The sequence below is a fragment of the Tachysurus vachellii genome, chromosome 7 (assembly GCF_030014155.1).
Source record: "Tachysurus vachellii isolate PV-2020 chromosome 7, HZAU_Pvac_v1, whole genome shotgun sequence".
Taxonomy (NCBI): domain Eukaryota; kingdom Metazoa; phylum Chordata; class Actinopteri; order Siluriformes; family Bagridae; genus Tachysurus; species Tachysurus vachellii.
In genome coordinates this window covers 19,094,032-19,109,941 of record NC_083466.1, presented here as the reverse complement: position 1 = coordinate 19,109,941, position 15,910 = coordinate 19,094,032, and the positions used below count along the sequence as shown (strand labels likewise).

General features: G+C 39.7%; 1 protein-coding gene across 2 annotated transcripts; it reads right to left on the bottom strand.

The window, feature by feature from the left end:
- Positions 1–1,887: 1,887 nt before the first annotated feature.
- tmem102 (transmembrane protein 102) lies at positions 1,888–15,385 on the bottom strand. Of its 2 annotated transcripts, XR_009648766.1 has the most exons (4): positions 15,196–15,385; positions 13,875–14,086; positions 4,148–6,072; positions 1,888–4,018 (listed from the first exon to the last, which is right to left on the bottom strand). XR_009648766.1 is itself a non-coding variant. In XM_060874780.1 (3 exons), exons 2-3 carry the CDS (start codon positions 14,074–14,076, stop codon positions 4,712–4,714), a joined length of 1,563 nt encoding a protein of 520 aa, XP_060730763.1. In that variant the 5' UTR covers positions 14,077–14,086; positions 15,196–15,385; the 3' UTR covers positions 1,888–4,711. The 2 variants fall into 2 exon arrangements, 1 of the variants encoding a protein (XP_060730763.1); XM_060874780.1 differs by having other exon boundaries at positions 1,888–6,072.
- Between the last annotated feature and the right edge of the window lie 525 nt (positions 15,386–15,910).

Here is a 15,910-nt window from a genome sequence, read left to right as displayed (position 1 = left end):
CTTTACTGTTTTGCTTCTTTTTATCTGTTGTGTTTTCTATCAAATGTACCTGAAATGTAATTTAACGTTACATAAACGTACTGTCATGCTATTGTGTTACTCCCACTTGCTGATCCACGAAACAACATCCACAAAAGTGAGCGTATTTCAGATGCTGCCAGAAAACTTGCAGATAGTATTTGTGTTTTGTATGTGTCCTTGGGATCCTCTGTAGCCTAATAATGAGGTAAGCTTACATGGTGGCCTGGTTCCTGAACTGCCTGAGGTTCAGTGCAGTCCTGACCCACTTTACTGATCCTGGGACACCAGACATTGGGAAAAAGCATACGTTAATAACAAGGCTATATATTTCATTCCTGCATTCTTATTGGGCCCCGATGGTGACTTAAGGGCCCTTAGCGACTACTTATACTGCTCATAGCTAGGAATGACCCTGTTTTATGGTATAATTAAAGGTTTTGGTAGAGGTTTTGGTAAAGTAGATGTTCTGAAACCTAAAACACAAATACACCGGCAGGCAATGTGAATGGAAGGCATATAGATAATGTTTCTTTCTTCTGTTTAGCTGGATAATATGTTGGATTGGTGATTGCTTTTTTTCCGCATTCACAGAACCTGGGGCATTATAGAGACTGAAGGTTTAACTGAGAGGCTCGGAACTTCAGCAAATATGTTGAAAAGATAAAAACTCAACTAATGTAAAGTGTTGTATGACAAAGTTAACTCTAAGGACTACCAGATTTCAGTGTAGCTCCTTATTCAATCTTTTGTTAAAATGTACAACCAGAATCTGTTTAACATGAAGTCTACTTAGTTCTGTGTGAGCCACCTCTTCTGGGATTGATTCTGCCTCCAGCTCCAATGTGCCTCCAATCGAGATAGTGCTTATGGACAGCAGCTTGAAAGAGGAAAAGGGCATAGTCTTCTGGATGAGTTAGGATGATGTCACGTAATATCCAGCGGTGCTGGAGCAGACACGGTGTTGAATGATAAGCAGGGGTAATGTGAGAAATCCCATGTACCAAATGATCCATGTGTCAGACTGCAAGATGACTGTGTGTGTGTGTCTGGTTGTAAAACAAAAAGGTCTAACACCTCTTCTTGCTTCTCATTATTACTGGCACACCTCATAAGCCAGTTACCCAAAACTTATTTTACTGTTTATGTGCTTATTTATTTTTTTTTTGGAGTTCTAAAAATTGACTAGTTGCATTGACTAGTACCAGTATGGACATGAGTCGTATGAGGAAGTGAGTGACGTGGGCATGATATAAATATTGAAAAATAAAAGATACCCTAATGCACACTAATGAGAACACATGTTGCAATCCTCTGCTATACTGTCCGTTATACCCTTGCCTATGCATTTAGCACCAGCCTGGTTATCTGATTAAAGCAGAGCTGCAGGACAGAGGCTGCGATGTGCTGTACCACAGCATCCCCTCTTGGTGCAATATGGCACTGCAGCCACAACTGGTCCCAATTTCTATTTCTCCTGTATAAAATCAGCACAGGCAAGTTATTAGGAAAAGACAAACGTCTAAAAAAGGTATATTATTGAAAATAATAGGTCATGTACACCAGAGGTTCTCAAAGTTTTTTGCACCCAGGACCTCTTTTTTAACTGGGTGCAAGCAGCGATCCTTTAACTCCAGATTTATTCTACAAACACAATCTGATCCAAAGTATTCAGATATTAGCCACATCATTTAAAATTGTACAATAATATATTTATATGTCTTGGATATATCTATGGTTACTTATAAATAATAATAATAATAATGAAACTAAATCATCATACCCCTGGTGATCCCTTGAACCCATTATTCAAACCATGGATGCACACTAATATGATGTGTTGGTGTGATAACATTGTCCACACACTCATTTTCTGATATAATATTTTATTTCATGCTACGATTAACAGTATCGCACATGATTAAAAAGATAAATAATAACCCAACCAAAATGCCTTTAGTGCATTACAGCAAAATACACACACACACACACAGAAATCAGTAAATCATTTGATACAAGAAATATATGCAATATAAACTCCTTTACATATCACTGCACAAATTTATTTTAGTCTTGTTTTCCATCCAGATTCATTGAAATGAAAAGTAATTTTCAACATAAAACGTGTATACATTCGTTATCGTTGTTCAGTCTCTTGCATTACGGCCACGTTGCTGTACAGTCACTTTAATAACTGCCTGTTTGATAAAAATTACAGCCCTGCTTTGTCAACATGAAATGACTGCAAAGAAGGGGAAAGTAGCGATGGTTCTAAGCTTTGGTTTTTATAAAGTTATCACATCCAAATTGTGGCTATTAGAACATCCTGTCATCCCCTGAGGCAGAAACTGTTCGATTTGTGCCACTGTGATCATTTTTCCTCTGTATGAAATTTTCTTGGTAATTACCGCAGCCAGGGCAAGGGCTCATATTTCACTAAAACAGATACGCTCCCAACACACACAGCAAAATTGCATAGGACGATTGTTCATACGAGATTAGGCATTGTACGGTACAGTGATCAGACTTGAAGAAAACACATACATTAACGGTCTGAAATGTTATAAACACTTATATAAATAGTGTACACGATTCAAGCCTATTTAAAGAGCCTGTTTTAGCAATACGTTATACCTCCGTTACATTCTGCAGTATCCGAGCGTGATCTAAACTCATCCTTTGGTTTCTTTTTTTTTTTTTTTCTTTTACGTTTTACTGTATATGACAGTTGTGTGCTTTCAGTCTATTCAGTAGTATCAGATCTCTCAAGTGCATGACTTCAACCTACCAAATCTATGACACTTACAAGCAATTTACAGCTATTCAGAAAAGAAGACATAATCATGACGAGCCTGTTTTTTTTTTAGTACACATCGTTCAAGAGCGTGACTTCTGCTCTCTGGATACATTTTGGGATGCGTCAATCTCAAAATGAAAGAAAAATTGTGCCGCGTTTATTTCTATGATGGAGAGAAATGGATAAAAGAGAAAAATGAGGATGAGCAAGACATTGAGGGAGGGAGGGGAAGAGAGAGAGAGAGAAGCAGCTGTCTGAACTCCCAGGTGCTCCATCACTTCTGGCTAATCTGCCAGAGGAGACTGCTGCTGGCTTTCTAACTACATTCATCCCTCCATTCAGTCATCCATCCCAAAGCAACCACGGCACATCTGTGAAGAAAGATCTTACCCGATACCACATACGCAGGCGTTTGCCAATATGTCTGCAGATCTTTTGCATCACATGTGTACTATTATCACCCTCTCTCGCGATTATCATAATTAGCTTAGCTGATGAAACTAAACAGATACAACAGGGTAATTCAAAACACATTAACAGGAGCTTCTGTATTTATGAGCTGTCTCACACACGCACACCGTTTTTGGTAGCAAAAAATATGAGCGTGAAATTTACGATACATACATCTATATTGTAGAGAATACAGTATAATTAAGCACCAAGCTGAGAGCAAATCAGCAAATCAGTGTCAAAAGCTAAACCAAAAAAATCATCATACACAATTATAGGACACTTTACCAAATATAATAAATGATCTGTTGACAGGCAGACGTATTGTCATTTCTTCTTCAGAGTAGTCAAATCAGAACTTGTTTATTTGTGCCACTAGCAGAATTTCGCTCTGTAGTTGATTGAATGCAGGTAAACAAAAGTGTGTCAAAAAAAATGCACCAATTCCTGATGCTGTTGTAAGAAAACTAAAGTTTTGACAAGCTTCAGGCCCGTGGCTTTTCCTAAATATAGCTTTAGTGCAGTTAGGGGGTTCAGTCTAGTCTTGTGTAAGACAGGCTGACTTAAAGTAATGCACTGGAGACTCACTAGACCTTTATCTCATCCTCTCTCTTATCACCTAGCCATCATGGCTTGCGGGCCTAAGGCTGCCTTTTAACTGTTGTCTGTCATTTGAGACACATAAAATAGTAGGAGGCACAGAGGCAATACCATACACACTGGAAATGCCTTCATCTTCGCAACAAAAAGTACCTGAGAAAGAGAACGAGATGATTAAGAGATAAAAGTAGAGGAGTGAAGAAAAAAAAGCATATTCAGTGTTAAAGTCCATCATATTTCTTTGCAATAAAAACATTCAACATCCAGTGATTTGAAATATACCTTGGAGTAGATCACTGCCCACCTTCCTGCTTACCAGTATATAACAGAAAGAAAAAAATCTTCAGCATTATGTAGCGGGATTTAAATCCCTTAACTGAACTAGTGTTTCAGGCTGTGCAAGATAATATAATCCAATACAGATTGCAGGATTAAGATTTCACTGAGCAATACAGCTTCAAGGCCTCTCATCAAATGGCATACAAGATCCCAAAACAGCCGCTCATGGGCCTTCCTCCATTTGGTGACTTCTTTTTTTTCTTTCGGTAGCAACAGCCATGTAGCTGACAGCAGACTTGATTTGGGACAGATGGTCTCTCTAGTAGCAGCTTAATCATATTTCGCAGAGCTGGCTTGCAGACTGTAGCGTTGGCCAAAATAGATCACTGATTATGCCCAGCCTGCATGTGAGGGCTTTATTACAGTACAGCACAATGCACAGTGAAGGAGTGTGTGGGTGTGCTCTTAACTTTGAATATTAGCTTTACTTCAGTGGATAAAGGAAGAAGGAGGGGCGTTATTTATTCCTCAGGCAGTGTATGGTGCTCTTGCTGGGGCTCCTCCAATTCAGTAGAACTTATCATCAATGCGAAAGTGTGGTCTCGTCACGTCGTCTGGGTTGAGGAAGACCGAAATAGACTTGCCAGGGTTTTCCGTAACCAGCTGCTGCAGTCTCTGGGCTAGACGATCATCTTGCGGGGAGGTGGCTTTGGAAGGGCCCAAGCTTGGCGATGATGCCCCATGCCCGTTACTCGTTCCAGCAGCTTCTCGTTTCAACTGGCATGCCTGCCGAGCTTGCTCCAATGCCGCACGCAAATGTTCAGCTGGATCCGAGCGCAAGTGTGCTAGTTTCCGGGCAACCAGCAGAGCTGCATTGTCAGTAAGATGTTCCAACATGTTGTACTGAGGGAGGAAATAGTTGGGGCAGTTTTTACCCAGCACACAGTGTGCCAGGTCATCCAGGAGACCCAGGAACAGACGGGCTGGTGTCTCTTGCTCTGAACAGCTCAAGTAGGCAGCAGGTAAGCGATCACAAGCCCAGAAGAGTAGAGTGCGTAAGTGGTAAAGGCTAAGACCAGTACGAGGGCGTGCCAACAGTCTGGACACAACAGCTTTGGCTGCCTGGAAGGCTGCGGCCATAGGAAAAGGCACACACTTCTTCAACTGGACCTCACTACGAGAAAAGGCCAGTCTCCATTCACGGTCTGGTCTGGAAGCGGAGACAGCTGTTGGGGAGCAGCAAGGCAGGAGATAAAACCCACTGATTGCCTCCTCCTCTGTGATTTTTCCGTCCCAGAAGTGATTGGTAGTGAGCCAGCTTTGTGCTACAGCTGGCCAGCCTCGAAACGACACAACGGGTAAGAGATCATAGAGGACACGGCTGGTGCCTGCTTTGAGGATCAGCGTCGTCAAAGGTCCATTGCGTTCCACGCGATCCGGAACTGGAATCCCTCTCTGAGGGTGCCGCTTTAGCTCCTCCACTGCTGTGCCAACTACGTTCCAGAACCATTCCGTGACCAGCAGGGGTGAGAAGTAACATCCATCCAAGGACTGCGGAGAATGGAGGGAAGGAATTGAGCCCAATATGGAACCACCTTCTTCCTCTTCACCATCTTCCTGGCGCTGAATGTTAGGTTCGTCTTCGCAGCAGATCCCCCATCGGGCTAGCATGCCTGGGTCGCAAAGCCGTAAGCTGAGCCAGGAGTGGCACGGCGGAGACTGGCGCATATCTAGAGTTACAGGTTGATTGCGGTCGTGCAGTTTGAGGGCAGGCACCAGAAGCGTGAAGTCCAGGTCAAAGTCCACACCTCTGACATAGTCACCCAGCTCCTCTGGGTTCAGATCAAGAACACCCTCTCTGGCGCCACCGGACAAAAGCAGGTACTCATTTGCGACTGGGAGCCTCTTGTCCACCTTCTGGACCAGGCCTGAGAGAAGATACATGAAGTGAGTCAGACAATGCATTTATTACACATTGGGAGAAAAAAGAACTCTGCCTCTGAATGAAGCATGGTACAGAATGTTCAATGACATTATCACTAGGGTTTGAATCCAATTGCCTTGAACTTTATGCTTTAAATGTCAGCCTTTCACAACCCAAGGCAAAATTTCACTGAACAGTATGGTTTTCAGAATTTTGCCAGCCTTTGGAAAAGATAAAGTCATTTTGAAGTCTAACAAAAGCTCCAGAGACTTTCCATGTTAACAGGACACAATAGATATACATGTGAGAGACACTGAAATCCATCAAGCATCTTCTAATATAATTTCACTCATTTAATTATGTGCAAAGTAAATCAGCGTGTGAACCTTGTTCCACCCAGTGATAAAGGTGTGGGTGTAAAACTTTTCCTGCATGTGTGAATAAGTGTGAAAAGATGGAGCTTAAAAGGGAAAATAGAAAAAGAGTGGTAAAGAGTGTGAGAGCAAACATGCTGTGAAGTATACAGTAGCATGTAAATAGAAAAAAAAAAGTCCTTTTCTTTTTATTTGATCATTGTACCATGAAATAAGCAGATACTTTAGATGCAATATCGTAAGGTTACATTCATTTCTCCTGGCTAGTCACCATGTCTGTGTGCACTCTGCGGAAATATCAGCTGAACCACAAGTCCAGGCAACAAACTAACCAGCATGTAATATGTTTAAAGATGAGAAAGTCTAACCTGCCCCTTCTTGCCCGTCTGCACCACTCTGAGCTAATAAAATAATACTTTATAGATCAGTAACTTAAATCAACTCAATAAGTTGAGTTGATTGCTCTATTGCTCTTATACCGCAGCAATTTGCCAACAATTATTAGTTTTATTTACTAATGAATGACGTCATACCTTTTAGACAATTTTAGTTACAATTAATGTTGTGGGATGGCTGTGAAAATGTAGTTCTTGAGTTTACTTTAAAAAAAATACACACACACACAGATGGCAGTTTTTCCGCTGTCCTTTCGTAAAATAAAAACTAAACCGTTACTATAGTAACAATAACCTATTAAAAACGGCCACATTGATATAAACCCGTGATCTGAATTATAGCCAGCACCATTGGCAGAACTGCAGTTACTGAAAATCAATCAACACCTTTTAACTAATAAGATTTGAGTATTCAACAACGCTGTAGTATAAGTAAAAGGTACGGTATATTTAACATAGCATATTTATCACATACACAGATGATATGATTATGTTGTTGAGATGTGCATATCCCTCTGCCTGAAAAACATAGACAGCGTATTCTCAAGTAAGATAAAAGGATAATAGGAGGAGAAATGAATAGTCAAGGGAAACCAGGCCTTGCAGAAGGGTAGTGCTGTAACAAGGCCCTCATTCAGGTATGTTCAGTTTATCTTGTGAGTGAGATACGGAGAGCAGAAAATGGAGAGTAGATGAGTAAAAAAAAAAAAAAGCTCATCTCAGTGTAATAGCTTTATACACACAAACTTAGTCATTTTGCCTCTTTGTTCCACTAAAAATCTACCAAGCATGGAGGAAGTGGGTGATGGATTTGTGCAGACTGTAAATTAACTTAGCAACTCTTGGCATTGACACCTTTTTTCTTCAAATGTGACAGTCAGTCTTATGCCCTGTTTTACTACACATTATATACGCAGTGATGCTGAAGCTGTCTGAAGTTTCATAGAGGAGTAGAGGGGATCATCTTCCACACTTAAACTTCTGTAGAAAACATTTCATACAACAGCACGGTTGTTGTTTTTTTCTTTGATCGGTGAGGAGCGAATTCATTATCTATATAAACACTGACAATATTTATATTCGTGCATTAGTTCATAATGATAACAGGAACCAATCTATCTAACGGATGTTCCATAATTTTATATTACGTTATAAATATGTTGCTTTTTTATAACAGGATTGTATCTCAGCTTTTTACATGAAGCTGCATGGCACTAACCCATCATTGATTATTTATCTGTAACAGCGTGCCCTGTCGTCTTTCCTTCCTCGTATCTGAAGGTAGAGTTTAAATTATCTGAGGATTAGTGAGCTTTCTGTAACGGAGTGGAAGCGCTGCATAGTTAGAATATGTCTTTTTACAGTCTTTAGCTTCAGGTCTAAGCGCACAGCCTGTCAGCACCAAATTATGTCCATCATGGCATAATATGCATATGCACCAATGTAATTATGCAAATGTGTCCCCTATGAGACGTAAAATCAGTTTTATCTCAACTCCGTGACTACTCCATCTCTCTAACTAGATTCATCTAACCTACTTAAACAAAGAGATGAGGAAATGCATTTAACTCCTTATGAGATATGCAGGTTAACACGTGTGTGTCAATAAACAGACCAAAGTGAAGAGGTTTTTTTTATCCAGAACCAAAAGCGGAGCTGCCATTTGATGCACATTTATTCTTTCAGTCACTCGTTGCTCAGCTGTTTCAGGTCAAGTTATGGCTGAGTTATGATAGGAAAGAATCAGAATGTCATGCACAGTATTACTCACCACAAAGCATCACGGCAGTAAGCACAATTATGGATGCCAGGGTGTTACTCTGTAATCACACTTTCTGGTACTGTCTGATCCTAATTACACACATGACACATGCTCAGGAGTGTGAACTCAGCCCGGTGACTCACTCGGCCCACTCGAGTGCATAAAATAAAATGGCAACAACAACAATAATAATTATTATAATTAGTATTATAAATACTCATTACAAAATATGAATTAAATAAGTTGCAATAAATTATTTTACCAATATACTCTAACACAAAAATCCCCCCTGACTGACATGTGATCCTCAGTTGGAAAAAACATGAATTTTATAACCGTGGCTAATAGTTTCCTAAATTACCTAGAAAGTGGATTAACTTTGTTTGCCTTACATATATACATGTTTGCCTTTAGTCTGCCCGGTGCTTTCACCTCCTCATCTGTACGCTCAGCTCACACTGAACTCAGTTTCTCCACTGGATTTCTTATTAATTATTGTATCTTACTTGTTCTTCAATGTTACAGGAAACTGGTGAATAAAGACAGAAGCTCTTGTTTTCTATTGAACTTTGTTTTAGGAGTTAACCGAGAAATTTGGACTTTGTTTTAGGACTTGTGTTTGAGATCACTGTAATCGTGCCCCACACACACACACACACACACACACACAGCGAGAACTTGTCTCCCGAGACTTCCGCCACACTCACACACCGCGTTCTACAATTCTGTACTGCGGTAAGAAACAATTATGGTTGATTATGAAACAAGATTGTGAAACATGATTGTAGCTTGATACTCAACTGGAAACACCAATCGATAGTCGAAGCTAGTGTTTGGACCAGCAGTTGCAACACTGCATAAAAGATTGTGATTTTATGGAGGAGTTTAAAATAAAAATAAAAAAGCCAGGGGGGGAGCCCTAGAATAAACATTTGCACAGTAAAGAAAATCTGTGTGTAATTATAGGATGTTAAAGCGTGAACAGCTCTTAAGCTAATTATCTAGTGCTGCTCTGACTTACATGTTATTGTTACACAGATGGCTGAACAAAACCAACAATTTTCATTCACATCTGAATAAACATTTTTTAAACCATATTTAAAGCTCTGTTGTCGTTTCTCTGGAACAAGATGGTGCCAATGAGGTCGCGGCTCTCACGAATGCTTTGTTGTTTTTTCCCCCCTTACACTAACATTTGAATTCTCAGAATATGATCTCGTAAATAAGCTGTTACAGCGAAGCCGGTTACTTTTTTTCAGTAGCTCAGATAACAATGGCAATGTGCTTGGAATCTGAATCTAGGCATCGACATGCTGTTGTGTCGTTCTACAGAGAATAGAGAATATTTTACTTTGTGCTCTCAGACGGTGAGACTCGTCTCTAATGCCGTGCTGTTGGAGCAGGACGAGATCTTGTCAAAACATTCAGCATCATTACTTGACTCCGCTGACCAAACATGCAGCAGATCCCTAAATGACACCTGGGCATAGTTCGCTGTCCTTGGGGTTATTTATTGATTTTTTTTTCTTACCTAATAACCTGCAAGGACAGAAGTCCAGCTGCTTAGCTGCCTTTTGAGCCCTCCCTTAGTCACCGAGGCTAATAGTGTTATCATGCTGCTACAGTATAATGAGTCCTTCTGGGAGAAAAGAGCCGAGTGCTTGACTTTATTTCACAGATAAACATAGTGAGATTATGTTAATGTCTGTAAGGGAAGTTGCTGTGAGGTAGAGCGTGCTGGCGGATAATGCAAATGTTTTTGCTGCCTTTCATCATCTGAATAAATTCAGGATGAGAGACTATAGAATATTACACAGACTATAGAAAGACTATATAAACTTTAATGTGTCTCTTTCAGAGAAAATCTGGACCAAAAACAGACAGCTCATGTTTCTAATCTTATACTTTATCTATTTCTGACCGCAAGCGAGTACAGATCTAAAGTAATTGCACCCATCAGCCTAAAAACAGCACCGAAGCCTGTTTGATCTGTTCAATATTAAAACTAATTTTGAATCATTAAACAGCAACCAACCCAACGAGGAGTCAGTATGGAGTAGAATGATGCAGCCTCGAGTAAGATCTTCACTTAGTTTCCAGACACTGATCGACTGGAAAATGGGAGGGCACAAATGCTGAACAAATAACGTATAGAGATATGAGTGGAACAATGTTTTAAAAAACAACAACAAAAAAAATGGAAATCTGTTTGCACCCTCGGGGGTGGGGTGGATAAAAAGAAACACTCGGCATACAGGAGATAAATAAATCTCTCCAGCAGGCGGAGAACGGAAAACATAAGACGGATTATGTGGGAAAACTCGAGGCGACAATGAGACAGACAGGACAAAGAGAAAATGTCACAGAGAGAGAGAGAGAGATGGGCAGAGATGGCTGAGAGAGAGAGATGGCTGAGAGACAAAGGGAGAGAGAGAGCACGAGAGAGAGAGAGAGAGAGATGGCTGAGAGACAAAGGGAGAGAGAGAGAGAGAGAGAGAGAGAGAGAGAGAGAGAGAGAGAGAGAGAGAGAGAGATGGCTGAGAGACAAAGGGAGAGAGAGAAAATGAGAGAGAGAGAGAGAGAGATGGAGGCTGAGCCAGATGCAGAGAAGCTGTCAGTGAACTAATCCAGTGTTTGACAACATTATGGGTGGTTTTGATCTTTTCAGATGGAACAGAACTATAAAGAGCTTCAGCACGTATCTCATCTTATTGTCACAGTGAGGAGGGAAGGCAGGAAGGATGACAGTCACCCCATGTGCGTGGGCGGGATAATGAGAAAAAGCGAATATTCAGGAGTGAGATTTACTTTATAAATTGAGAGACAGAGAGAACTAGTGGTGCTGTCAGAGAGAAAGAAAGAGGATGAGAGCAGAGCAGTGCCACCTATTGGTCACAGGAGATCACCTTAACAAAGAGAACACTAATGTGTGTGACAATATCATCACTGAGACAAAACCTATATGTCACTATTTAGACTTTAAACCTGAGACACTGGTAGTGAAGTGTGTTTATTAAACACAGTGTGTGTGTGTGTGTGTGGCAGTCGGGGGAAAACGCTCACATTTTGACAAATATAGCATTTTAACCTACACAAAAAAGTTTAAAGAATGGAAAGAATCACATTTACAGAGTTTGTTCTGGTTTCAGTGAAGGATGATCTGCTAACTCTACTTTCGCGACTCGACTACAACAACTTTGCTGTTACATTTTTGCATTTCCATTTATTCATTTAGCAGATGCTTTTATCCAGAGCGACTTAAGAATGAGGAAAAACAAGCAAAGCGATATATCCAGCAGAGGACAAAACAAGGACAACTAACTGTGTGCTAAACGAGAAAAGTGCACAGCGTATTGATTTAAGAGATTTTACTTATTTATTCACGTATTTGTGTTTCTCTTAGTTAAGCGTTCATGGAAGAGGTGGGTCTTTAGCTGTTTCTGAAGGTACTGATGGATTCTGCAGTCTGAATTTAGTTAGCACTTGCTGTTTTGGTCATGTAGATCAGCAACCAGGAAAATAGCTTGTGTTTGACCAAAAAGAAAAAAAGATTTTTAAATCATTTTTTTTTTTTTTTTTTTACATTTGTGCGCAATTCTCAATTTAGAAACAGTTCTTAAGCAATGCATTTATACATCTCTAATCAGAATAAATGGCCACTACGTTTTTAGCAATATTACCGCTAACAAAAAACAATCACAGATGTGTCCATATTTCTTTATCTGTGAGGTGAATTAAATTTCCCACTTAGCCGGCAAGTGGAGTGCAGCATTACGTTCTACAGTTTACTTGTTCGTCTGTCTTAAACTCGTACCAAAGCCATATCACTGAAGTGATATTTCCACCTTCCTCTGCTGTGAGCTTAGTCCCTGGTGTAGGGCTGCCTGTTTATCTTGGTGAGGGTTTTTTTTTTATCTAAGGGCAGCAGTGTGGATGCCAGAGTTTCTTTCCTTCATACTGGTTAAACATTTACAATAGCTTTTATAGATTTTTTTTAATGAAATCATTTGTATCTTCATTACAACAATGGTGTTAAAACATTTATTTGAATTCATTGTGCAAATCCTCATCGATTTCGATGATAATGATGTTACCAATTCATTGTGGACATTTTGACAGTCGATATCCGATCACAAACTGAACCGATTGGACTTGTGTCCATTTTATTATGTTTGTAGCGAGTCACAAGCACACTTAACTAGCAAGATTTTGGCCATCTTTAGCTCTGACTGCATTTGAGTGCATTTGAGCAAAATGCAGTGTTTGTTAAACTCCTCCTTACACTGTATGATCTCTGTATAGGGTTGCAAAATTCCGGGAATTTTCAAGGCTGGAAACGTTCCATGGGAATTAACGGGAATATATGGAAATAAACTGTGAATTTTTGCAGAGTTGCCTATAACAAAAAACTTAAATGTAGTTACAAAAAATCTTGCAGCATAATTTTGTTTAAAACAACAAGATTTAATGCAATTTAAGTTGAATTTGTACCCTGCATTCCTCGGTCACTTGCACACAGCACACTGCTTACTGGAATTATGCTTACTGCTTATGTTTGGAAAATACACATCGCTTAAAAAAATATAAACTTGCTTACTATAACTATTTTGGCCTCATATTTGTCATCCATTTTTAAGCCTAATGGTAAAAATATGGTTATAACATATATATTTTCGAAAATAAAAAGGATATTTGAGCAAGAAATAATGTATGGCTGGACTTTAGGTTTCATTAGGATCCATTAGGTTTTTATTGGCCATTCAATGCCCAAGCCAATTACAGCAATCATTTCTGTGTCTGTGCATAATGGGTTATGTCATCAAATATCAGGTGATGTGTGAAGGCTGGTAAAAGTCTGTATGTTTTTTTAATGAACGATTATAGAAAGAGATTGATACTGCTGTATCACAATATATAAACAAATACATTAAATAAAATCATCATTAATATGCCATAAATGACACAGACTTCTATTAAGAGTTATAGTTGTAATGTAGTTATATTTACACATTAAATGTAACTATAAATGGATGAAACATACACATTATTATTACACGGAAAACAGCAAGCGCAGAATATTGAGGTATAACAGGAATAACACTCTTGGGGAGGTGCTGTTATTGGAAATAATCCCAATTAATCAATCAAAACACTGTATTGTTGATGATCCTTCTAGAACAATCTGACCCAAAGTGTTTTAATCCTTATGCAAGTATCAAATATAAATCTCTTTCCATTTTATTTAAAAAAATAAAAAACAGCAATTTCTTCTCACCAAGCATGTTGAAGATGAAGTCTTTGGCTGTGTGCACCTCGAGTGCAGTCTGGTCCCCAAACTCGCCTTGCTCAAGCTGCACAAGCTCCTGCACGTGCGAGGCCAGCTGCTCAAGCGCCGTGCCTGAGCGGAAGTCCACCTCAGACACACGCTTCACTGGTGCCGGTGCACGTGGAGTCACTGCGCTCCTGATCACCTCCATCGAGCCCAACCTGAGAGAACACAAAAGCATGCTGGGTTCCTTAGCACAATGACAACAAAGGACATCTTGACATTTCCATTCCAGCCAAAAATAGGGGCTTTATGATGTCAATAGTTAAGATCATACTCAATGTCAGTATAGTGATATATCAGTGTAATATACAATTATATCATCATTAATACAGTAGTATACGCATAGCGATTATAACCCTAGGATTCCCTTTCCATGTTAAAATAGATTTTCATCTTGTATATGATCTGTTTTCTTGCTCACAGGAAAAGATTGTATATATATAATATAAACAAATATATATATATAATTTTTCATGTAATTATTTATAATCTATATTTATTTTACATAAAAAAATAATAAAACAGACTTTGTTGTTTTTTTTTTCACATAAACAACTCCTTCCAAGGTCTTGAACTAAGTGTATAGAATTGCATCTTAGCAACGACGCTAATATGACGCAGCACGCGTACTAGCGTACTATGTAGTACGTGAGAATCGTCCGGTCGTCACGGTAACAAAGCTCCTCGTGAACTATGTCCACATACTAATTAGTACAGTAGTATACGGATTAGACTAATCCTGTGTCTGTTCGCGTTCTGTAGTGTTCAACGGTAATTAACACACCAACTACTATGTTAATCACGGCTTCCACTAAACGTTACTGATGCAGACTGTGCTTGTGTTAATGACATTTCTTTTTAATAATAATAATAATTATTATTATTATTCCACTACCCAGTGAGCGGTCTACTTAGCACAGTGGCTAACTAATTAGCCGGCTAATGTCCAGCTAACTTGCCAAATACTACAGAATTGTTTATCACTTCAGGAAGCTAGCTCTCTGTGTCTGTGATGTCCAACTGCTGTCTGAATGACCAGAACAAACCGGGTTATGTAGCTGAGAAAGCTGAGCTGTCGACTGGAGAATATCTGCACGTTTCATTAGTAGCTAAAAGTCTCATCGGTAAAACCGAACAGAAGAAATTCCACAGCTTTGGTCCAGCATTAGCTGGCACGCTAGTCAGAGCAGGTGGGACCAAGTGCTCGAATCTAGCGAGATAATCACTTTAAATAGTTCATGCCGAGCTTACTTAAACACAAACACACCCTAAATCGCAGTGTCCAAGCTCTGTGCCTTATGCCCCGTTGCTTTTGTTTAGATACGTGATCAGGAATCCGGTTACAGCTCCCGTCATTTCCAACTAGTCTCCTCGGCTCGGCACACGCCTTCACACGGCAACACCGAACCCGGAAATCCCGGCTGCCCCAGAGGATCCTGGGATTGTAGTGTTTTAACCACATCTAGATGCGCACAGAAAACACAATCAGGATCAGAATCAGGCTTATAGACAAGTGTGTTGATGTTGACACGCACAAGGAGTTTGGTTTCAGCTGTTGGTGACTCTCAAAAGTGCAGATATAAATACGTAACACTATATTATACAAGACAAGGCAATGCAGATGTGATACAATATAGACAGTATGAGTATTAAATATGAATACAGAATATATGACAGATCACTTATGTACCAGTTAACTTCATCTTCTCGATATTCACTTGCATTCATGAAATCTAATAATTTGCATTCATTACAAGGAGAATTTTCCAGAACTATATAATATATATAAACAATAATTAACTCACTCACTCACTTTCACACTCACTCACTCACACTCACTCACTCACACTCACTCACTCACACTCTCTCACTCACTCACTCACTCACTCACTCACTCACACTCTCTCACTCACTCACTTTCACACTCACTCACACTCACTCACACTCACTCACTCACTCACTCACTCACTTTCACACTCACT